The 25,990-nt window shown below is 45.4% G+C and overlaps 1 protein-coding gene across 7 annotated transcripts in view; it reads right to left on the bottom strand.

The window, feature by feature from the left end:
- srrm1 (serine/arginine repetitive matrix 1) overlaps positions 1 to 25,990 on the bottom strand; it is a 77,482-nt gene that overhangs the window by 36,409 nt on the left and 15,083 nt on the right. For 5 of the 7 annotated variants that reach the window (XM_038799625.1, XM_038799634.1, XM_038799616.1 and 2 more), the window contains 2 exons: positions 17,241 to 17,363; positions 14,308 to 14,478 (listed from right to left, as the gene is read on the bottom strand). In XM_038799625.1, the coding sequence (XP_038655553.1) occupies positions 14,308 to 14,478; positions 17,241 to 17,363 (294 nt within the window). Of the gene's footprint in view, positions 1 to 14,307; positions 14,479 to 16,497; positions 16,622 to 17,240; positions 17,366 to 25,990 lie in introns of those variants that run through there. The other 2 variants (XM_038799667.1, XM_038799657.1) reach the window with 2 other exon arrangements.

Below are 25,990 nucleotides of genomic sequence, written 5' to 3' on the forward strand. Positions count from 1 at the left end.
ACGAGGGGACATAGCCTTAAATTGAGGGGTAATAGATATAGGACAGAGGTCAGAGGTGGGTTTTTTACGCAAAGAGTGGTGAGGCCGTGGAATGCCCTGCCTGCAACAGTAGTGAACTCGCCAACATTGAGGGCATTTAAAAGTTTATTGGATAAGCATATGGATGATAAGGGCATAGTGTAGGTTAGATGGCCTTTAGCTTTTTTCCATGTCGGTGCAACATTGAGGGCCGAAGGGCCTGTACTGCGCTGTATCGTTCTATGTTCTATATCTGTTGCCAGAGCTATGAAGCATGAAACTATGGAGTACCACAGACCAACCAATTAAAGTGAGCTTATGATCTGGTCTCAACCACCTCAATCAAGGTACACAGACATAATTAAGCATGAGACAAAAGAGAAATGTGAGAAATTAACTCAGATTCGACTTTCAATTTTCCTTTCAGTAGCCCATTCTCCTCTCAGTCTTTGTAGTGGCCTTGGCCTAACCATGCCCCACCCTAAGCTATTCCCAGATCAAATACTAGTACAGTGGAGTTACAAGCAATTAGGCAAGAAAACAAACAGAACTGCTTTCATCCAGATATGCAAGTTACAACATTTCTGCCAGATGTGTACAAAGAACAAAACTGCACAGGAACAAACCCTTCGGCCCTCCAAGCCCGTGCCGATCACCAACTGCCCCTATTACCCCGTCTGCTTATGTGTCTATCTAGATAAGTCTTAAAGGTCACTAACGTATCTGCCTTAACCACCTCACTTGGCAGTGCAGTCCAAGCCACCACCACCCTCGGTGTAAAAATCTTTCCCGGCATATCTCCAGTGAACCTATCCCACCTCACCTTGAACTTGTGCCCGCTTCTAATTGTCATTTCCACCTTGGGAAAAAGCCTCCAACTGTTCACCCTATCTACACAACTCAATTTTATAAGACCATAAGACATAGGAGCGGAAGTAAGGCCATTCGGCCCATCGAGTCCACTCCACCATTCAATCATGGTTGATTTCAACTCCATTTACCCGCTCTCTCCCCATAGCCCTTAATTCCTCGAGAAATCAAGAATTTATCAATTTCTGTCTTAAAGACACTCAATGTCCCGGCCTCCACCGCCCTCTGTGGCAATGAATTCCACAGACCTACCACTCTCTGGCTGAAGAAATTTCTCCTCATCTCTGTTCTAAAGTGACTCCCTTTTATTCTAAGGCTGTGCCCCCGCGTCCTAGTCTCCCCTGCTAATGGAAACAACTTCCCTACGTCCATCCTATCCAAGCCATTCATTATCTTGTACGTTTCTATTAGATCTCCCCTCAACCTCCTAAACTCCAATGAATATAATCCCACGATCCTCAGACGTTCATCGTATGTTAGGCCTACCATTCCTGGGATCATCCGTGTGAATCTCCGCTGGACCCGCTCCAGTGCCAGTATGTCCTTCCTGAGGTATGGGGCCCAAAATTGCTCACAGTATTCTAAATGGGGCCTAACTAGTGCTTTATAAAGCCTCAGAAGTACATCCCTGCTTTTATATTCCAAGCCTCTTGAGATAAATGACAACATTACATTTGCTTTCTTAATTACGGACTCAACCTGCAAGTTTACCTTTAGAGAATCCTGGACTAGGACTCCCAAGTCCCTTTGCACTTTAGCATTATGAATTTTGTCACCGTTTAGAAAATAGTCCATGCCTCTATTCTTTTTTCCAAAGTGCAAGACCTCGCACTTGCCCACGTTGAATTTCATCAGCCACTTTTTGGACCATTCTCCTAAACTGTCTAAATCTTTCTGCAGCCTCCCCACCTCCTCAATACTACCTGCCCCCCCCCCACCTCGGTGCAACATCGAGGGCCGAAGGGCCTGTACTGCGCTGTATCGTTCTATGTTCTATGTTCTATGTTCTATCTTTGTATCATCGGCAAACTTGGCCAGAATGCCCCCAGTCCCGTCATCTAGATCGTTAATATATAAAGAGAACAGCTGTGGCCCCAACACTGAACCCTGCGGGACACCACTTGTCACCGGTTGCCATTCCGAAAAAGAACCTTTTATCCCAACTCTCTGCCTTCTGTCTGACAGCCAATCGTCAATCCATGTTAGTACCTTGCCTCGAATACCATGGGCCCTTATTTTACTCAGGAGTCTCCCGTGAGGCACCTTGTCAAAGGCCTTTTGGAAGTCAAGATAGATAACATCCATTGGCTCTCCTTGGTCTAACCTATTTGTTATCTCTTCAAAGAACTCTAACAGGTTTGTCAGGCACGACCTCCCCTTACTAAATCCATGCTGACTTGTCCTAATCCGACCCTGCACTTCCAAGAATTTAGAAATCTCATCCTTAACGATGGATTCTAGAATTTTGCCAACAACCGAGGTTAGGCTAATTGGCCTATAATTTTCCATCTTTTTTCTTGTTCCCTTCTTGAACAGGGGGGTTACAACAGCGATTTTCCAATCCTCTGGGACTTTCCCTGATTCCAGTGACTTTTGAAAGATCATAACTAACGCCTCCACTATTTCTTCAGCTATCTCCTTTAGAACTCTAGGATGTAGCCCATCTGGGCCCGGAGATTTATCAATTTTCAGACCTTTTAGTTTCTCTAGCACCTTCTCCTTTGTGATGGCAACCATATTCAACTCTTCCCCCTGACTTTCCTGAATTGTTGGGATATTACTCATGTCTTCTACTGTGAAGACTGACGCAAAGTACTTATTAAGTTCCTCAGCTATTTCCTTGTCTCCCATCACTAGATTACCAGCGTCATTTTGGAGCGGCCCAATGTCTACTTTTGCCTCCCGTTTGTTTTTAATGTATTTAAAGAAACTTTTACTATCATTCCTAATGTTACTGGCTAGCCTACCTTCATATTTGATCCTCTCCTTCCTTATTTCTCTCTTTGTTATCCTCTGTTTGTTTTTGTAGCCTTCCCAATCTTCTGACTTCCCACTACTCTTTGCCACATTATAGGCTCTCTCTTTTGCCTTGATGCATTCCCTGACTTCCTTTGTCAGCCATGGCTGCCTAATCCTCCCTCTGATAACCTTTCTTTTCTTTGGGATGAACCTCTGCACTGTGTCCTCAATTACTCCCAGAAACTCCTGCCATTGCTGTTCTACTGTCTTTCCCACTAGGCTCCGCTTCCAGTCGATTTTCGTCAGTTCCTCCCTCATGCGCCTGTAATTACCTTTATTTAACTGTAAAACCTTTACATCTGATTCTACCTTCCTTCTTTCAAATTGCAGACTGAATTCTACCATATTATGATCACTGCTTCCTAAGTGTTCCCTTACTTTAAGATCTTTTATCAATTCTGGCTCATTACATAACACTAAGTCCAGAATAGCCTGTTCCCTCGTGGGCTCCATCACAAGCTGTTCCAAAAAGCCATCCTGTAAACATTCAATGAATTCCCTTTCTTTGGGTCCACTGGCAACATTATTTACCCAGTCCACCTGCATATTGAAGTCCCCCATGATCACTGTGACCTTGCCTTTCTGACATGCCCTTTCTATTTCGTGGTGCATTTTGTGCCCCTGGTCCTGACCACTGTCAGGAGGCCTGTACATAACTCCCATTATGGTTTTTTTGCCTTTGTGGTTCCTCAACTCTACCCACACAGACTCCACATCGTCTGACCCTATGTCGTTTAGTGCTATTGATTTAATTTCATTTCTAATTAACAAGGCAACCCCGCCCCCTCTACCCACCTCTCTGTCTTTTCGATAGGTTGTAAATAGAACATAGAGAACATAGAACAATACAGCACAGAACAGGCCCTTCGGCCCTCGATGTTGTGCCGAGCAATGATCACCCTACTCAAACCCACGTATCCACCCTATATCCGTAACCCAACAACCACCCCACTTAACCTTACTTTTTTTTTTAGGACACTACGGGCAATTTAGCATGGCCAATCCACCTAACCCGCACATCTTTGGACTGTGGGAGGAAACCGGAGCACCCGGAGGAAACCCACACACACACAGGGAGGACGTGCAGACCACACAGACAGTGACCCAGCCGGGAATCGAACCTGGGACCCTGGAGCTGTGAAGCATTTATGCTAACCACCATGCTACCCTGCTGCCCTTATAAACTTCTATCAGGTCACCCCTCAGCATCCGTCTTTCTGGGGAGAACAATCCCAGGTTATTCAATCTCTCCTCATAGCTAATACCCTCCATACCAGGCAACATCCTGCAAAACCTTTTCTGTACTCTCGCCAAAGCCTCCATGTCACTCTGGTAGTGTGGTGACCAGAATTGGACACAGTATTTTAAATGTGGCCTAACCAAAGTTCTATATAGTTTGATACTCTATGACCCTCTGATGAAGGCAAGCATGCCATATGCTTTCTTTACCACCATTTCCACCTGTAAGTATCTGTGGATCTGCATGCCCAAATCTCTGTGTCTATGCTCCTGATGGTTCTGCCATTTATTTTATAACTCCCACCTGAATTGGATCTAGCAAAATGCATCACCTCACAATTGTCCAGGTTAAATTGTTATAGGCCAGAGTTTAGAGAACACCAAAGTATATCATGGAGTTCACCTGACCCACAACTTTTAATAGATTTTAGTTATGGGGAGCACAAGGACCCACTTTACAGGTTGGATACAACAGAGATCTAAAGTATTTTAAAAACAAGACAATGTTTATTCAATAATCCAGTTAACATTTTATAATGATTTACACAGTAAACATCTTACCAACCACCAACACTGACAACCCCCCAAAAAGATACAGTCCTCTATAGGTAACCCATAGTAACTTTCCTAACAATATCCATAAGCCAAAACACTTTTTAACAAAGACAGTAGGTTTGAATTCCCTACAGAGACCATTTATCACTTTGAAATTATCAAGTGATCTAAACACCGTGTTTAACATAGAGACACCAGTATACATCTGCTTGGTTTGAATGCAGCTCTCCAACTGAAAGCGAAACTAAAACAGAGCCCCCCACACTACATGGACGTGCGGCTGGAGACGGGAAGGGTCCAGCGCCCCACATGGAGGTTGGACGGTGCCTTACTAGCTGACAAGGCCTTCAGCGAAAGGATAGCGCGGGCCATAGCGGAGTACACGGAGAACAACCAAAACGGGGATGTCTCATCCTCCACGTTCTGGGAAGCGCTTAAGGCCGTACTAGGAGGTGAAATCATTGCCTTCAAAGCGCAAAGGGATAGGGAGGAAAGGGTGTCTAGGCAGAAGCTGGTCGACTCCATACTGGAGGTAGACCGTAAATACTCCGAGGCCCCGACCGTAAAGCTCCTGGCGGAGAGGAAAGAACTACAAAGGAACTTTGACCTGCTCTCCACCAGGAAAGCAGTGCACCAACTCCGCCAGGCACGCGGGGCCCTGTAGGAACACGGAGACAAAGCCAGCCGCCTGTTGGCACACCAGCTGAGAAAGCAGGCAGCCACCAGAGAAATTGCGCAAATCAGGGGTACCGGAGGCACGTTGGAAACAGGACCAGAGAGGATTAACGAAACCTTCAAGGCGTTCTACCAAGAGCTGTACACCTCAGAGCCCCCAACGGGGAAGGCTGGGATGAACCGGTTTCGTGATGGACTGGACATACCAGTCGTGGGAGAGGGCAGAAAACGGGACCTGGAAGCACCACTAGCACTGGGAGAGATCATGGACAGCATTAGCTCCATGCAGACGGGGAAGGCGCCGGGACCGGACGGATTCCTGGCGGACTTCTACAAAAGATTCGTGACAGCGCTGGCCCCGCACCTGCGGGAGATGTTCAGAGACTCGCTAGCTAGGGGCACACTGCCACCCACGTTAGCACAGGCCTCAATCTCGCTGATACCTAAGAAAGACAAAGACCCAACGGAATGTGGGTCATACAGACCCATATCTCTGCTGAACGCAGACGCCAAAATACTGGCCAAAATCCTAGCCAAAAGGCTAGAAGACCGTGTACCTGAGGTGGTCACAGAGGACCAGACGGGCTTCGTCAAAGCTTACCTCGAACATCAGGCGCCTGCTGAACGTGATAATGACCCCCTCCGGGGAGAGAACACAAGAGGTGATCGTCTCCCTGGACGCAGAAAAGGCCTTCGACAGAGACGAATGGAAATACCATTGACTAGAGGTACTGGAGCGGTTCGGGCTTGGAACAGGGTTCACCGCTTGGGTAAAGCTCCTATACAACGCTCCCATGGCGAGTGTACGGACCAACAATACCAACTCCCAATACTTCCAGCTGCACAGGGGCACCAGACAAGGATGCCCACTGTCCCTGCTGCTGTTCGCACTAGCAATTGAACCGCTAGCAATCGCGCTCAGGGCAGCAAAAAATTGGAGGGGGATCCGAAGGGGAGGCAGAGAGCACAGAGTCTCACTCTATGCAGATGATCTGCTCCTCTATATCTCGGACCCACAAAGCAGCATGGACGGAATCATCGCGCTCCTGAAAGAGTTTGGAGCCTTCTCGGGCTACAAACTCAACATGAGCAAAAGCGAGATCTTCCCAGTACACCCGCGGGGGGGGGGGGGGGGGGGGGGGGGGGGGGGGGGGGGGGCAGCACTAAAGGGGCTGCCGTTCAAACAAGCCCGACACAAATTCCGCTACCTGGGGATCCAAATAGCCCATGACTGGAAAGGGATCCACAAATGGAACCTCACCAGTCTGACGAAGGAAGTAAAAAAGGACCTGCAAAGATGGAACACACTCCCACTCTCCCTCGCGGGGGGAGTCCAGACGATCAAAATGAACGTACTGCCCAGGTTCCTCTTCCTGTTTAGATCCATTCCAATCTACATCCCCCAGGCCTTTTTTAAGTGCTGGACAAACTTATCATGGCGATCGTATGGGGGGGGGGGGGGTAAAAATGCTAGGATCCCAAAGAAGGTCCTACAAAAAACAAAATCCAGGGGGGGCTAGTCCTCCCGAATCTACAATTCTACCACTGGGCGGCAACAGCCGAGCGAGTAAGGGGATGGATCCAGGAGCCAGAAGCCGAGTGGGTGCGTGCGGAGGAGGCCTCCTGCATGGGGACCTTCCTCCGGGCCCTCGCCACGGCAGCACTCCCATCCCCACCCAAAAAACACTCCAGCAGCCCAGTGGTGACAGCCACCCTCCAATCCTGGAACCAACTGCGGCAGCAATTTGGCCTGACCAAAATGTCGGACAAGGCTCCCATCTGCAACAACCATAGGTTTACACCAGCACTGACTGACGCCACCTTCAAAAGGTGGAGGCAGGACGGGGGGACACTAACAGTCAGGGACCTATACACGGACGACAGGATCGCAACACTGGACGAACTGACATGAGAAATTTCGACTAGCTGGGGGGAACGAGCTACGGTACCTGCAACTCAAAAACTTCCTACGAAAGGAGACAAGGATGTACCCACAACCGCCACGACAGGCACTACTGGAAGACAGTATCCTAGAGAAAGGGAACTGTAGTGACATGTATGACCGACTGGTAGAAAGGGACGACACCGTACTGGACGCAACAAGAATGAAATGGGAGGACGACCTGGGGATGGAGATAGGGTGGGGACTCTGGAGCGAAGCACTGCATAGGGTCAACTCCACCTCCCCGTGCGCAAGGCTCGGCCTGACGCAACTAAAAGTGGTACATAGAGCCCACTTAACAAGAAACCGTATGAGTAGGTTCTTCCCGGAGGTGGAGGACAGATGTGAACGGTGCCAAAGAGGCCCGGCCAACCACGCCCACATGTTCTGGTCTTGCCCCAGACTTGTGGAGTCTGGACAGCCTTCTTCGAGGCTATGTGCAAAATGGTGGGGGTGAGGGTGGAACCATGCCCGATAGTGGCGGTCTTCGGGGTTTCAGACCAGCCAGATCTATTCCTGGGGAGGAGGGCGGACGCCCTTGCCTTTGCCTCCCTGATCGCCCGCCGTAGAATCCTGTTTGGCTGGCGGCCAGCAGCACCGCCCAGAGCTGCAGACTGGCTGTCCGACCTCTCGGAATCTCTCCAAATGGAGAAAATCAAATTCGCCATCAGAGGGTCAGACGACAGCTTCCACAGAACGTGGGAGCCATTCATGCAATTGTTCCGGGACCTGTTTGTGGCCAACGAACAAGAGGAAGAATAGTCGGGTGGCCAAGAATCAGGGGAAAATGGACGGGAATCGGGGGAAGGTAGCCCGGGGGGGGGGGGGGGGGGGGGGGGGGGGGGGGTTCGTTTTGGGGGTTTGATGGCAAGCTAAGGCCCAAAACCAAACTATAATTAATTGCCTCTAAACATGTGCCTCGGCCATATTGGGGAATGTAAAATATGCATGCCGGCTAAAGGGGGCGGCCACAATTGTTATTATGAAGATGCTTACCTGTAAATATACATGTTAATTTTTGCGTGTTTTTTTTTTCTTCTCTAATGATTTGTGATATGTTGTATATAAAATATGAAAACGCAATTAAAAACACATAAAAAAAAAACTAAAACAGAGGCAAAAAGAGCTTCCAGCTCAAAACCGAAGTAAAAAGCAGAATCACATTCCAGCCCCACCCACACAATGACATCACTGCAGCCATGATAAAACACACTTTTCTTAAAGGGACTCTCACATGACACCCACCCCACCCCAAGAAAAAAATAAACCATCAACTTCAAAATTATTTCATTTTTCACCTTTTCACTTTCCTTTAAGCAATATTGACAGTAAATATACTTTTCTGTTTAACAAAACACGCAAACATTTATAATAATAGTCCATTTTAGTTCTTCTTCCTCCAACTGGAATCCCTCTAGATTGACAGTCTCTTTGGACAAGAAGGTCAGCACGGTAGCATGGTGGTTAGCATAAATGCTTCACAGCTCCAGGGTCCCAGGTTCAGTTCCCGGCTGGGTCACTGTCTGTGCGGAGTCTGCACGTCCTCCCTGTGTGTGCGTGGGTTTCCTCCGGGTGCTCCGGTTTCCTCCCACAGTCCAAAGATGTGCGGGTTAGGTGGATTGGCCATGCTAAATTGCCCATAGTGTCCTAAAAAGTAAGGTTGGGGGGGGGGGGGGGGGGGGGAGAGATTGTTGGGTTATGGGTACAGGGTGGATACGTGGGTTTGAGGAGGGTGATCATTGCTCGGCACAACATCGAGGACCGAAGGACCTGTTCTGTGCTGTACTGTTCTATGTTTCTGCACGATCCATCCATTTCTCAACGCCTCGGCATTTATCTTTAAGGTCAGATACTTTAGTTCAATCTGATCACAGAGCCCCTGGTAATTCTCCAACACAGGAGCATTGGTTAACACAGCCTTCAGGCAGTCAAATGCCTGTAGACACTTTGCTGCCCATTTAAATTTGCTACGCTTCTTTAGCAAGTCCGTCAATGGAGCAACCACACTTTTCAGCACAAGTTTCCGGTAAAATCCACTCCATGCCAAGAAATCGCATACTTCCCTTTGTTTCAAGGGTATTGGAAACTCCCCAATAACTTTTGTTTTCACATCTCATGGGACCATTCGACTCTGTCCGATTGTATGGCCAAGGAAAGTGACTTGGGCTTTTCCAAATTAACTTTTGGCTAGGTTTACCATCAAACCCACCTCCTGAAATCGATCGAATAACTCCATCAGATGCTTTAAATGTTCTTTCCATGTCTGACTGAAAATTACCAGATCGTCGATGTACACCGCACAATTGGGTAATCCTGAAACGACTTTGTTAGTTAACCGTTGAAATGTGGCTGGGGTGTTCTTCATGCCAAATGGCATAACATTGAATTGGTATAGACCATCTTGAGTCACAAAAGCTGAAATCTCCTTCACCCTCTCGGATAAAGGTGCCTGGCAGTAACCTTTAAATAAATCCAGTTTGGAAATAAAAGCGGATTGTTCCACTTCTCAATGCAATCCTTCAAATGTGGGATAGGATAAGAGTCCATTTTTGTAACTGCATTAACCTTTCTATGGTCCACACACAACCGTTGGGCACCATCCTGTTTTGGCACCATCACTATGGGTGAGCTCCATTGGCTGCAACCCACTTCAATTATGCCTATTTTAAGCATACTTTCAATGTACTTGTTAACCTGTGCCAATTTTAACGGGTTACGTCAAAATGGATGTTATTTAATTGGAACAGCATTTCCCACATCTACATCATGTCCTTATTATTTCCCATCAGATCACCTTTACCTCTACCACTTGAGTATTTCTCTTTTCCCCAGTGTCTATCCCACACAGGTTGAAACTGATGTCGGAAACCTAGCTTTGATTTATGAACTAATTCATAATCATTTGCCATTTCTGCAGCTAATCTCGCAGTTTTAACCCTCTGATCATCCACACGAGTTCTCACTCCATCAGGAATTGAATTTTTAAACTCCTCCAAAAGTATAATTTGCCTGAGAGCTTCATACATTTGCTCTACATTCAAAGCCCTTATCCACCTATCACAATTACTGGTTGATCCTTTCAAACTCCATGTGTGTTTGACCAGGTTCTTTCCTTAAACTTCTAAACCTTTGTCTGTAGGCTTCAGGCACTAGTTCATATGCACCCAAGATGGATTTTTTCACCTCCTCATACGTCCCAGATACCTACTCTGATGGTGATTGAAACACTTCACTAGCCCTACCTACCAACTGTGTTTGAATCTGTAATACCCACATGTCCAGCGGTCATTTCATTTGTTCAGTTACTATCTCAAATGAAATGGAAAAGGCTTCTATCTCCTTCTCATCAAACCTTGGCAATGCTTGGACATATTTAAATAGATCCCCACAAGGCTTCGACTGTGACCCTCAAGCTCATTATCCTCATCACTCTCCTCAAACTGTACATTTCCCTTTAAATCCTCCAATTGTAACTGATTGTCATGTTTCTTGGCCATTTTCTGAAGTTCAGACTCTCTCTTTTACCCTTTCCTCTCTCTCCTTTTCTTTTTTTCTTTCCCCTGATCTGTACCTCCCTTTCTCTTTCTTTTTGTTCTGCCAGGAATATTCTTTCCTTTCTTCTCTCTCCTTTTCTCTCATTTCATATTCAAGCTGTTTTAATTCTTTTTCATGTTCAAGTTGCTCAATTTGGAACTGAATTTTTGCCATTTCCAATGAGTCTGACTGTATCTCAGGCAATTTTAAATGCTCAGCTACCGCCGTTAAGTATCTCATCTTTTCGTATTCTGTCATGAAATGTTAACTGCATTTTTTTTGCCAAATCTAGCTTTTTGTCTCTGTTCGTAAGGTACTGCGTGTGATCTTCCCCAAAAACTTCAGAGCCATTACCCACAACACACTCCCTACTTAAACTGGAATACCACACCTGAAAAGCAAACACAAATATGCTCACCCCTCACTGTCTTTAAGTTCACTAAGCCAACCCAATCACGAATGATAGACTTTCACCCCACGAACCCCCTATTTGTTATGGGACAGGGTTTAGAGAACACCAAAGTATATAAGAACATAAGAACTAGGAGCAGGAGTAGGCCATCTGGCCCCTCAAGCCTGCTCCGCCATTCAATTAGATCATGGCTGATCTTTTGTGGACTCAGCTCCACTTTCCGGCCCGAACACCATAACCCTTAATCCCTTTATTCTTCAAAAAACTATCTATCTTTACCTTAAAAACATGTAATGAAGGAGCCTCAACTGCTTCACTGGGCAAGGAATTCCATAGATTCACAACCCTTTGGGTGAAGAAGTTCCTCCTAAACTCAGTCCTAAATCTACTTCCCCTTATTTTGAGGCTATGCCCCCTAGTTCTGCTGTCACCCGCCAGTGGAAACAACCTGCCCGCATCTATCCTATCTATTCCCTTCATAATTTTAAATGTTTCTATAAGGTCCCCCCTCATCCTTCTAAATTCCAACGAGTCCAGTCCCAGTCTACTCAACCTCTCCTCATAATCCAACCCCTTCAGCTCTGGGATTAACCTAGTGAATCTCCTCTGCACACCCTCCAGTGCCAGTACGTCCTTTCTCAAGTAAGGAGACCAAAACTGAACACAATACTCCAGGTGTGGCCGCACTAACACCTTATACAATTGCAACATAACCTCCCTAGTCTTAAACTCCATCCCTCTAGCAATGAAGGACAAAATTCCATTTGCCTTCTTAATCACCTGTTGCACTTGTAAACCAACCTTCTGTGACTCATGCACTAGCACACCCAAGTCTCTCTGAACAGCGGCATGCTTTAATATTTTATCGTTTAAATAATAATCCCGTTTGCTGTTATTCCTACCAAAATGGATAACCTCACATTTGTCAACATTGTATTCCATCTGCCAGACCCGAGCCCATTCACTTAACCTATCCAAATCCCTCTGCAGACTTCCAGTATCCTCTGCACTTTTCGCTTTACCACTCATCTTAGTGTCATCTGCAAACTTGGACACATTGCCCTTGGTCCCCAACTCCAAATCATCAATGTAAATTGTGAACAATTGTGGGCCCAACACGGATCCCTGAGGGACACCACTAGCTACTGATTGCCAACCAGAGAAACACCCATTTATCCCAACTCTTTGCTTTCTATTATTTAACCAATCCTCTATCCATGCTACTACTTTACCCTTAATGCCATGCATCTTTATCTTATGCAGCAACCTTTTGTGTGGCACCTTGTCAAAGGCTTTCTGGAAATCCAGATATACCACATCCATCGGCTCCCCGTTATCTACTGCACTGGTAATGTCCTCAAAAAATTCCACTAAATTAGTTAGGCATGACCTGCCTTTAACGAACCCATGCTGCGTCTGCCCAATGGGACAATTTCTATCCAGATGCCTCGCAATTTCTTCCTTGATGATAGATTCCAGCATCTTCCCTATTACCGAAGTTAAACTCACTGGCCTATAATTTCCTGCTTTCTGCCTACCTCCTTTTTTAAACAGTGGCATCACGTTTGCTAATTTCCAATCCACCGGGACCACCCCAGAGTCTAGTGAATTTCGGTAAATTATCACTAGTGCATCTGCAATTTCCCTAGCCATCTCTTTTAGCACTCTGGGATGCATTCCATCAGGGCCAGGAGACTTGTCTACCTTTAGCCCCATTAGCTTGCCCATCACTCCCTCCTTAGTGATAACAATCCTCTCAAGGTCCTCACCTGTCATAGCCTCATTTCTATCAGTCACTGGCATGTTATTTGTGTCTTCCACTGTGAAGACCGACCCAAAAAACCTGTTCAGTTCCTCAGCCATATCATGGAGTTCACCTGACCCATTACTTTTAATAGATTTTGGTTATGGGGAGCACAAGGACCCACTTTACAGGTGTGATGTAACAGAGATCTAAATATTTTTAAAACAAAACAATGTTTATTTTATGAATCCAGTTAACATTTTATAAACCCACAGTAAACACCTTACCAACTACCGGATAACCCCCCAAAAAGATACAGTACTCTATAGTAACCCTTAGTTTACTTTCCTAACAGCATCCATAAGCCAAAACACTTTTTAACAAAGACAGTAGGTTTGAATTCCCTACAGAGACCAGTTATCACTTTTAAATTATCAAGTGATCTAAACACCTTGTTTAACATAGAGACACCAGTATGCATCTGCTTGGTTTGAATGCAGCTCTCAAACTGAAAGCAAAACTAAAACACAGCCAAAAAGAGCTTCCAGCTCAAAACAAAAGTAAAAAGCAGAATCACATTCCAGCTCCACCCACACAATGACATCACTGCAGCCATTTGATAAAACACACTTTTCTTAAAGGGACACTCGCATGACAAAATTCCACCTGCCATTTCTCTGTCCAATTTTGCAGCCTATCTATATCCTTCTGTATGCTGACAATCTTCATCACTATCCCCAACTCCAGCAATCTTAGTATCATCCGCAAATTTGCTAATTGGACCCACTACGTTTTCTTCCAAGTCATTTATATATATTACAAACAGCAGAGGTCCCAGTAGTGATCCCTGCGGAATACCAGTAATTACAGGCATCCATTCAGAAAAACACACTTCCACTGCTACCCTGTCTTCTAAGGCCAAGCCAGTTCTGAATCCACCTAGCTAGTTCACCCCTGACCCCATATGATTTAATCTTTTTCACCAGCTTGCCATGAGGGACCTTGTCAAATGCTTTACTAAAATCCACGTAGACAACATCCAATGCCCTTCCCTTGTCAATCATTTTTGTCACCTCAAAAAAACTCCATTAAATTAGTAAGAAATAGCCTGCCTTGCACAAAGTCATGCCGTCTGTCTCTAATAAGACCATTCACTTCCTAATGTGCATAGATCCTATCTCTGAGAATCTTTTCCAACAATTTCACTAATTTGCAGGTTGTCTAGAATGAAGTCTCAACATACTTGATCAACTTCGAATAACAACCCTGTCAACTTTAGAGATCTACAAATAGATTTACCTGTCTCTGCTTGATTTCTTCTTTCTTCTGTTCTAGAAAGGCAGAGGGGATTCCTGCGATGTTTTCTTGCGCACTCAACAGCAACGGCCACAACTCCCCCATGAACATTCTTGCATTCTTCCCATTCAAAAACCCCGTCAAGTTAATCTGCATCAGCTTTGCATCTGGGTTCTGTAACAGACACAAGATGAAGGCAGGAAGGTTATTTGGAAAAATCCAAAAGCAGTTCATTTCATCACTTTCAATCTACCTCAGTATTCTTTAAAGGCAAAATTGACAGTTTCAATGCTTTAGATAATAGCAAATTACATTATTGTTTTTGTAACTATGCTGTGTACCATTTCCCTCATCTATCAGCCTATATAATTTAGCTGAGTGTCAGCTTTGTCTTCTTAAGATTTCTTTCAATATGAACTATACACTTAAATCCCATTTACGAGGCCAGGCTGCCTCTCACTATTTCCTGACAATAGCCAATGGGCCTTCTGTAGTTTTAGTGAATGGGTACTGCACATAGGTTGCCAGAGCAACGAGGTCCAGTAAAAAAAACACACAAACGTGTCAGAACACCATAAAGCAAGTACAGAGTCCTGAGGTCTTCAATTTCTTCTGGTCGACTCCTGAACCCAAAGTTCCAAGTCCCCTGTAGAGAAAGATGTTCCCTTGGGTTGCTTCCGACTCCCTACTGCAACTCAATCACCTTGAGTATAATGTTATATCATTTATCTAAATTGTAAGAGACGAACAAGCAATAATGAGTAAACAGCCACAAAAAAGAAAAATGAACAGTTTATATTAAACTACTCCTTAAATAAACTTGCCTTCATGCTCCAAGTGAGAGCTGCTGCTGCTACCTCTCCAAATCTGAGTTTTACATTAAACTATAATATCTAATAACATGCAAGCACCTCAGCTATGTTACAATGTATTAATTCAACAAACTTTCACATTTACATGCTGATCCTTCCACTGATTTATAATCTATCGCATGGCTATTAGAATTACTTTATAATTTGAGATAGATGCTCTGATTTTAGCATACTGCAGCACTGCTAAATTAATTGATCATGCTTATCGTGATCAATATATCTAAATTTGTTACCACTGGGTAGATACAGGGCTGCAAAGATAGTTCTGCTAATCTGAACTAGCCCTGACATTTTAGTAATATTCCACCATTAATGCCAAGTTATTTTTATCTTTGTTCAATATCTGCGTACATGTGGCATACGTGCTATGGTTTAAAATGCTTTCAGAAGGTAGTTTAATTTGTAAGCAAATGCACAGAAATTTAGTTGCATTAAAATTTAACACAATTTTGAATCTTCTGGCAGCTCCGAGGGGTTTCAGACATGCTAACAATAGCACCCACACAGAACCTACCAATGCAACAGACTAACAAGGAAATCTACACTACTTTTCTTTTTGTTGATTGCATCCTCCTGCAACTGGGAGGGCAGCATGGTTTGAGCTATAAACTTTTCTTTATTCACCATTAATGCCACTCCATGATCAGTTATTAAGAGGTACAATTCAAGCAGAGCAAACAGGATAATTTTTCTTTCTTTCAAAGATATACGCCTTGCTTCCATATATAATTCTATCCAGCAGTACAGTTGCTGCCATGTTATTCATTTATAAAATAAAAAAGCCTGAACATTTCTACTTGGACGAATTAGGTCAGACACATTTAAATGTTAAGGATACATTTCAGTCGCATGAAAATAGAACCTTAGGGCAGGAGGCACAAGTTCAATATGTACCATCTGTAGTTCCACATCAAGCATGACTTTCCTCATATATACCATGCCTAAACATTCTTCCCCAAAATGAAAGATGGAGTCTCAGTATCCCTTGGGTTGCAGTGGCGAGTTGAAGTTTTGAGTATTTTTTTTTAAGAAAACAATTAGCCCTCCAGAAATAATCCAGCATCCTGATTTTTAATTAAGGATTCAAAAAACAACAGCACTTTTTTCACATTGGTTATTAATAAGCCTAAAGCTTCACTAAAGAGCCATATCCAGTTTTCAGATTACAGAAACAATTTTATCTGCAATAGTACATTTTTCCTCATCTAGACTGGCTACTGTTTTGCTTTCCACTTTTTACTTCTGAGCAGTGTAAAGTTTGTCCGAGTGCTCTTCATTGAGTGGCATGAGGATTTTCGTCTGGTCACTTTACACAACTCACCTCCAAACACACACTGCATCATCAAGGGAGGAGGGTCAGAGCGACATTGGAATTCACTTTGCTGTGACCTAACAAGGTGATGGTGCTATACTTCAGACGGAATAACATCCATTTTGGTTCAGGCCTTTTAAATCATAAATCACACGATCATTAGAAAAATGCTGTCAAAGGCGCTTATTATACAACAAAACAAGTAAGAACACATACAAGATGGATTTTTTTTTTGTTACCTGAGGGCTAACTGAGGGGTCATTCAATATTTTCAACTGTTTCACATGAGTATATTAAGCACTCTTAAGGAAGAACACCCAACCTTGTATGTGCAAATACATTCAGCTTACTGATAAAAAATAAATAATCAGTTAATTTTTTTAAGGTAAGGAAAACTTCAAGAAAGTAAACTCCTTTGAAGCTATGAGAGTACTTTTTTAAAAGTCTGTAACATTCATAGATCTCATTTTGGAGCCCAAATTAATTTGCAACGGGTATTTTCGGAAGTCAGAAAAAGTTTCTCAATGTACCCTTGTGAAAATAGCTGAAAGTGCTAAATGGTCCCTAAAGAATCCTATCATATTTAAAGCTATCCTTGCAGCTTTTTAACCACGTTTTATACTGTCTTCAACATTAACTGTGTAGAAAACAAGCAAACCTGACACTTTACATAACTTTCTTTCACCAAAAGTCCAGGTGAAAACCACATCACAATAACTTATTAAATACTCTTTCGTGTTTCCAATGATTACCTTCTCTTCAAGGTGGTTGAAGATGAACTCAATCACAACATCATCCTCGAACCCAAGCATTTCTGTCACTCTCTGAGTAATCCATGGCTTGATAACTTCCAGGTTCACTTTGTTCATGTCCACCTGAAAAACGCAGTTAAAGAAAAACTTAACAGACACTCGCAACTTCCAAATCATAGCCTCAGTGAAAGATTTTGTCTTAGTCTGTTGAAATATTTTGCAACCAATGCAGCAGAATGGAACACCAATACACACAACCAAATGACATAGAATTATATCTGATTTTTGATTTCACCCACAATACTGAGTGTTAAACAGAATTGCAAGAGGAGAAATCCAAGAGGAAATGTTATACCACCCCCAGCTTCTCCTTGACAGCCTGTTTAGCAACTGCAGAAGCCTAGCAGAAGAGACAAAACCTGAAGGAAGTGTTTTCTTACACGAAAAACAAAAGTGCATTAAAGTATTACAATGTGCCTTACCTGACAAAATAAGATATTTTTCCTTCAAACCTGAATATTATTTTATTAAATTGTTACATTTGATGATTATAAAGCACTGGTAGAATGTGTTCATTTGAGTTGCATTAATTTTTCAATATTTCTAGTGTTGGTCGAAATTAACTACGTGTACAACCATTGCAGAAACTCCACATCTATTGCCACACATAATTTGAGTAACTTGGTTCCCTATAAAAAGAAATCTCAACACGCTAGTGTGTTTTGCATTCCACCAAGTGACTTATTTTCCTTCCAATTTCTTATACATTTGCTACTTCATTATTATATTAATCTCACCAGGAGTAGACGGTTTAGCCCCAAGGTGTTCCAGCATCCAATGAGATCACGTTTGATGTGCAACCTAACTCCATAGACCCTTATTCCGTCCTATAATCCTCAGCCTTTTGTCAACAAAAAGATATCATCTCGCATTTGATTGATATATCAATTGCTGTTTGTAGAGAGTTTTAACCTTTTAACGCCAATTGTATAAAAGATGCATCTTCTAGGATTGCAACAGGATCTTGCTCAATTGGGCTAGTGGGCCGGTGAATGGCAGTGGAGTTTAATTTAGACAAATGTAAGGTGATGCATTTTGGTAGATCGAATCAGGGCAGGACCTACTCAGTTGATGGCAGGGTGTTGGGGCGAGTTATAGAACAAAGAGATCTAGGAGTACAGGTGCCTTGCTCCATGAAAGTGGAGTCACAGGTGGACAGCGTGGTGAAGAAGGCATTTGGCATGCTTGGTTTCATTGGTCAGAACATTGAATACAGGAGTTGGAACGTCATGCTGAAGTTGTACAAGACATTAGTATGGCCACACTTGGAATACTGTGTACAGTTTTGGGCACCCTATTATAAAAGGATATTATTAAACCAGAAGTAGTGCAGAAAAGATTTACTAGCATGCTACCGGGACTTGATGGTTTGAGTTATAAGGAGAGGCTGGATAGACTGTGACATGGAGCGTAGGAGGCTTAGGGGTGATCTTATAGAGGTCTATAAAATAATGAGGGGCATAGATGAGTTAGATAGTCAACATCTTTTCTCAAAGATAGGGGAGTCTAAAACTAGAGGCCATAGGCTTAAAGGGAGAGATACAAAAGGGTCCAGAGGGGCAATTTTTTCAGAGGGTGGTAAGTGTCTGGAACGAGCTGCCAGAGACAGTAGTACAGGCAGGTAAAAAAATTTATTTCCTAAAACATTTAGTTATATGGGCAAGATGGGTATAAAGGGAAATGGGGCAAATGCAGGTAATTGGGACCAGCTTAGTGGTTAAAAACGGAGCAGCATGGACAAGTTGGGTCCATGGGCCTATTTCTATGCTGTAAACCTCTCTGACCTCCAATATCTCCCTGAAAGGTCTGGCTCTAATTTTTAGACAAGTCCCGAGTTCTACACTCCATTACCAGAGGAAATAGTTTATTTCTATCCACCCCACCTGTTCCCTCAATATCTTAAAATGCCTTTGACGCAAATAGGTTACAACTACCAGCATAACTGCTGCAAACGGCTCACAGCATGAGTTGTGAGCAGTACCTGTTATGCAAACAACTAATAGTACCATTTTCCACAGTACACTATTTTTGTGCTCAGTTATTTTACCTTTAATGTTGTTACTGCCAAACAACCTGCTATGTCTTACATGACTCCAAGATCTAAGCATAGACCTAGTGTCAAAAATCTGTTGGGGTGGGGGAGCAGAGAGTGAATTAAGGACAGAATGACTGACAGCACAGATTGATCAGAGTCAATGTGGATTTAAAAGAGCCAGCAGAATGGGTCAAATGTGCTTCTTCTGTGCTGTATGACTCCAAGATATGATGTTTGAGTAGGATTCTGCCTGATCTGAAAACATTTTAACCATATGATTGCAATATGTATATTAGTTTCAAGTCTAAACTCAATCTTAAAAGGGCAAAATATTTGAATTAAACTGAATGTGTTGCCAAACCTTCAGGTTTAGCACTGGGGAACAGCTCAAGTGTAACATTCTAATACAGTGCACCATTAGCACTTTTCGCTCATCTAGTAGTGGATGTCAGACAGGCAATGTGTCAAATCAGTGGCAATAGGGATGTTGAGGGAGCTGGTTGTGAGTCAGAACTCCGTACGGACACAACACATGCAGCTTCTCGGAGGATCGAGAAACTTTGGAATTCTCGTCCACAGTGAGCAATGGAGGCTGGGTCACTGAATATTTTCAAATCCCTCCATGCGCTCACCCCTTCATATCTCTGCAGCCTCCTCATGCCCTACAATCTTTGCAGGCCTCCAATTCTGGCATCTTGCCTGATTTTAATCCCTCAACCAGTCGCAGCTGAGCCTTCAACTGGTTTAGTCATAAAAATGCAAGCGATAGGAACAGAGTAAGCATGCATTCCTTCCAGTCAATAAGATTATCTGATCTGATCCTCATAACCCACGACTGACACCCTTGTCGATCAGAAATCTGTCTAATTGGACGTCCGGTGGCGGCAATGTGCTGAACGGATGCACATCAGGTGGCTCTCCTCCCAATCGGACCCAAAATAGCCTATTTTCTTATATTTCGGGCTCACAAATCCACACAAAACTTAAAGCCCAGAAGGAATTAACAGCGAGGAAGTGGAAGGGAAGATGCCAGAAAACGGTGGTTCAATGGGCCGGCGAGAAGGCAGAAGCGGTGGAAAGGGGCAGGAGCAACGAGCGGACGATCAGTGGAACCACGAGGTGAGGCAGAGGCCCTGGCGAACCAGGAGTGGGGGTGACCAGCGACCCGAACAGCAGAAGAACAGGCAGCGACACCCCTTGCACCACACCAGGGGATGGATGGAAGACTTTCCTAAAAAAATAACTGATCGCCATGAGGGAGGTGATTAAAATGGAGTTCCAGTTAGTGTTGAGTGTTGAAAGAGATGGTGGGGGAAGCGATGGCCACCCTCCAGCGCACGATAGACAGCCTGGGGAGGAAGGTGGAAGCCCAGGAAGGGACAATTCTGGACCTGGACTACCGAACGTCTGTATCATGGGACTGCAAGAGGGGGTTGAAACAACCGACCCATCAGACTACATCGCCCAACTGCCGGGCACAGGAAGACAAGCTGTAAAGGGGGCTGTGGCGCACCTCTCAGGGGAGGGAGCATGTGGCCAAGCATGCAGAGGGGGGGGGGGGGGGGGGGGGGGGGGGGGTGGTAGACGAGACGGGGAAGGAGGGGAACAGGGGACTCAGAACAAAAAAGGGGCAGAAAGATAGGAAAGGATTGGCAACAAGACAGAAAGGTCTCCGCGAGGAGCGAACAGGCCGAAGAATCAAGATGGCGCCGCAAGCAGGCACTTTGGAAGGTCCTTAAATAGAGGGAGGCCCAGAGTGCAGGGGCACACCCAAATGGCGTACACACAGTTGGTGGCCATGTTGGGTGCCCCCTGGACAAAGGGAAACCCCGGAGTGCCAGAGCGTGTCCACCAGTTAAGTATGGTTTAGTATTAGTTTGATTTAGTTAAGTATTTGGGGGGGGGGTCAGAAACCCCCCACCAGGAATGTAAGGGGACTTAATGGCCCGGTGAAAAGATCCAGAGTCTTCGCACACTTGAGAAGCCTGAAGGCCAACGTGGCATACCTGCAGGGAGAAGGACAGAGTACTGGTAAGGAAAGGGTGGGTGGGACTGATGTACAATTCATTCAACGGAACGAGGGCTAGGGGAGTAGCCATATTGATTAGCAAGTAGATGATATTCATGGAGACTAGGATGGTTACGGACCCATGGGGAAAGTACATCATGGTCAGCGGTGTGCTGGAAGGGGCACCGGTAGTACTGGTGAACGTCTACACTCCCACTGGGACAACTTTATAAAAAAAGACCATGCCGGAAATCCCTGCATTGACTGATTATGGGGGTGCAATTTTAACTGTGCACAGGACCCGCTTACTGATCGATCAAGCCCCAGAACGAGGAAAAAAAGCAGGCACAGCAAAGGAACTGGGAGAATATGGTGGCTGTGGACCCATGGAGGTTCCTATGCCCGAGAGAAAAGGAATTCTCATTCTTTTCACAAGAGCACAAGGTATATATCCGTGTTGACTTCTTCGGTGCTTCCAGGAATCATAGGAGCGGAGTACTCGGCCATAGGCAATTACGTTGGTAACAACAGGAAAAGGGAAGTCTCACCCTCCGCATTCTGGGAGGCACTGAAGGCTGTGTTCGGAGGGTACGTTATAGCCTACAAGGCATAGAGATAAGGAAGAAAGGCAGGCCAAGCAACTCATCGACTCTATTTTGGAGGTGGACAGAAAGTACTCAGAGGCCGCGACCGTAGAGTTTCTGGCAGAGAGGAAAAAGCTGCAAATGGACTTCAACCTGCTATCCACCAGGAAAGCAGTGTACCAACGTCGGCAGACAGGAGGGGCATTGTACGAACACAGAGAAAAGGCTGGCGCCTACTGGCTCACCAGCTGAGAAAGCAGGCAGCCACGAGGGAAATAGCCCAGGTAAAGAATAGCAGAGGCAGACTGGTAGAGGAACCAAAAGAGGTCAATCAAGCATTCAAAACCTTCTACCGAGGGCTATACACCTCTGAGGCCCCCCGATGGGGTGTGGGGATGAAACAGTTCCTCGACGGACTGGAAATGTCAGTCGTGGGGGAGGATAGACAGGGAGAGCAACAATAGATCTGGGAGAAATCATGGAAAGCATCAGCTCCATGCAGGCCTGGAATGCACTGGGACCGGACGGCTTCCCGGCGGACTTCTCTAAACAATTTGCATACCAGCCCTGGCCCCACAACTGAGAGACATGTTCGCAGACTCGCAAGCAAGGGGCTCTTTGGCTCCCATGCTAGCACAGGTCACAATCTCACTGATACCCAAAAAAGACGAAGACCTAACGGAATGTGGATCATATAGACCCATTTTGCTGCTGAACGTGGATGCGAAAATGCTCGCAAAAGGTCCTAGCTAAAAGACTGGAGAACTGTGTACCAGAGGTGGTCGCTCAAGACCAAACAGGTTTTGTCAAGGGTAGGCAACTCACTGTGAACATCACCTGCCTGCGCCAACCCCCCCCCCCCCCCCCCCCCCCCCCCCCCAAACCAAAAGGAGAATACCAGAGGTGAATCATCTCCCTGGACACCGAAAAGACCTTCGACAGAGTCGAATGGAAGTACTTTCTTGAGATACTGGAATGGTTTGGGGTAGGAGCAGGCTTCACCGCCTGGGTGAGACTCCTGTACAATGCTCCCAAGGTGAGCATTCAAACCAACACCACCAGCTCGGAATACGTCCAGCCTACAGAGACACAAACTCAACCTGGGCAAAAGTGAGGCATTCCCAATGAATCCGAACGGGGAAGGAACTAAGCTGGAGGGACTCCTGTTCAAAATAGCCCAAAACAGATTCCGATACCTGGGGATCCAAATAACCAGAGACTGGACACAGATCCAGAAGTGGAACCTGATTAGCCTGGTGGAGGAAGTTCCCTGGTGGGGAGAGTGCAGACGATCAAAATGAACCTGCTTCCGAGGTTCCTCTTCCTGTTTAGATGCATACTGATCTTAATTCTCTAGGCCTGCTTTTCCAAAATGTGGATATCGGAGTTATGGGGTAGGTGTGTGTACGAGAGTGATGTGGGGGGGGGGCACAAGAATCCAAGAGTCGCCAATCAACATCGAGACCAGTGGTAGCAGCCACACTGAAAACGTGGGGACAACAACTAAGACAGCACTTCAGGCTGACCAAAATGTCCCCCGTGGCCCGCATCTGCGGGAACCACAGATTACCACCAGCCATGCTAGACGCAACTTTTAACAAATGGAGACAGGACGGGGGAATGCGGACAGTCGTCTATATAGACTAGCGACGCTGAACGAATTGACGGAGGAATGGGAACTACCGACAGGAAATGAGACACTTGGAGATAAAACACTTCCTCCGCAAAATAAGATACCCCTGGGCCCTGGAAACCACACTATTAGAGGACCTGCTGAGCATGAACAGCAAGGAAGGGGAAATGTATGGTAAGCTACTGGACAGAGCCCAAACACCACTGGACGAGACCAGATGGAAATAGGACGACAAACTGGGCTGGGGACTCTGGAGCAAAGAACTGAGCAGGGCCAACTCCACCTCCTCCTGCGCATGGCTCAGCCTCATGCAGCTCAAAGTGATGCACAGAACACACCTGATCAGAACCCGAATGAGCAGGTTCTTCCCGTTGATAGAGGACAAATGTGAACGGTGCCAGAGGGGCCCGGCCAACCACACCCACATGTTCTGGGTTTGTCCCAAACTTGCTGGGTTCTGGACAGCCTTCTCCGAGGCAACGTCCAAGGTTGTGAGGGTGAAACATAGAACATTACAGCGCAGTACAGGCCCTTCGGCCCACAATGTTGCACCGTCCTGTGAAACCCTTCTAAAGTCCCTCTACACTATTCCCATGCCCAAATGTGGCAATCTTCGGGTATCAGAGCAGCCAGAGCTACACATGGGGAAGCGGGCCGACGCCCTAGCTTTCGCTTCCCTAATCGTACGCCGGAGAATCCTGCTCGTCTGATGATCAGCAGCACCACCCACAGCTGCAGACTGGCTAACAGACCTCTCGGAATTTCTCCACCTGCAGAAGATCAAATATGCCATCCGGGATTCGGGGAAGGCTTCTTACTGCATGGGGGCAATTTGCCGGTCTATTCCAAAACCTGTTCGAGGCCAGCAACAGCCAGTAGAAAGGGAAATGGGAGGATTAAAAAGGGACAAGGAGGAATGTCAGGGACGCACAACTCAGTGGGGAGGGGTGGAAGGAGGCAGAGAGCCCGAGAGGGACAAAGTGAGACAACACTAGAGGAAGGCCTACCAACACAAAGCCATTGGAGAGATAAAAGAAAGTTTTTTGTGGGTGGGGACCTCCTCTAGTGTTACTGATGGGGCAGTAATTGGCTTGGTTGGATTTGCCCAGCTGTTTGTGTATAGGACATGCCCGGCAATTTTCCACATTGCAGGGTAGGCGCCACTGCCATAGCTGCACTAGAAGAGCTTGGCTAGGAGCGCAGCAAATGCTAAAGCATAAATCTTCAGTCCTACTGTCGAAATATTGTTAGGGCCCATAACCTTTACAGTACCCAGTACTTTAAGCTGTGTCTTGATATCGCTTAGTTAGATGAATTGGCTGAAGACTGACATCTGTGATACAGGGGACATTCGGAGTAGGTTGAAATGGAGCATTAACTTGGCTTCTTGCTGAAGATTGTTGCAAATGTTTTAACCTTATCTTTTGCATTGATGTGCTGGGCTCCACCATTATCGAGGATGGGGATATTTGTGGAGCTTCCTCCTCCAGTTGAGTTGTTTAATTGTCCATTACCATTCTTGACTGGATGTGGTGGGCTACAGAGCTCAGATCTGACCTATTAATTGTGGAATTAGAGCATAGAACATACAGTGCAGAAGGATGCCATTCAGCCCATCGAGTTTGCACCGATCCACTTAAGCCCTCACTTCCACCCTATCCCCGTAACCCAATAACCCCGCCAAACATTTTTGGACACTAAGGGCAATTTAGTATGGCCAATCCACCTAACCTGCACATCTTTGGACCGTGGGAGGAAACCGGAGCACCTGGAGCAAACCCACACAGACACGGGGAGAACGTGCAGACTCCGCACAGACAGTGACCCAGTGGGGAATCGAACCTGAGACCCTGGCGCTGCAAAGCCACAGTGCTATCCACTTGTGCTGCCCACAGAGTAATTGCTTAGCTTTGTCTATGATGTGCCACTTGACACACAATTAGTCGTGTCGTGGATTCACAGGTTGACACCTTTTTTTTTTTTTTTTTAAAAGGAATGCTCCCGGCATGCCCTTCTGCAATCTTAATTGAACCAATTTATTATATTTTTAAAATAAATTTAGATTACCCAATTCTTTTTTTATAAAAAAAAGCCATTTTTCCGTGCCCAATCCACCTACCCTGCACATCTTTGGGTTTGTGCGGGTAAGAGTCATGCAGACATGGGGAGAATGTGCAAACTCCAGGCAGTCAGTTACCAGAGGCCAGTATCGAACTTCGATCCTTGATGCCGTGAAGCAGCAGTGCTAACCACTGCGCGACCATGCCTCCCTAATTGAACCAATTTAAATAACACTCAGCTTTTCTATTCTTCCTGCCAAAGGAGACAACCTCACACTTTCACATTATATTATAATCCACCCAATGTTTGCCCACTCACTTAACCGATCTGTAGCTGTTTGGTGGCTCTTTCTATCTTTAGCACAGCTTG

The sequence above is a fragment of the Scyliorhinus canicula genome, chromosome 1 (genome assembly GCF_902713615.1).
Source record: "Scyliorhinus canicula chromosome 1, sScyCan1.1, whole genome shotgun sequence".
Classification (NCBI taxonomy): domain Eukaryota; kingdom Metazoa; phylum Chordata; class Chondrichthyes; order Carcharhiniformes; family Scyliorhinidae; genus Scyliorhinus; species Scyliorhinus canicula.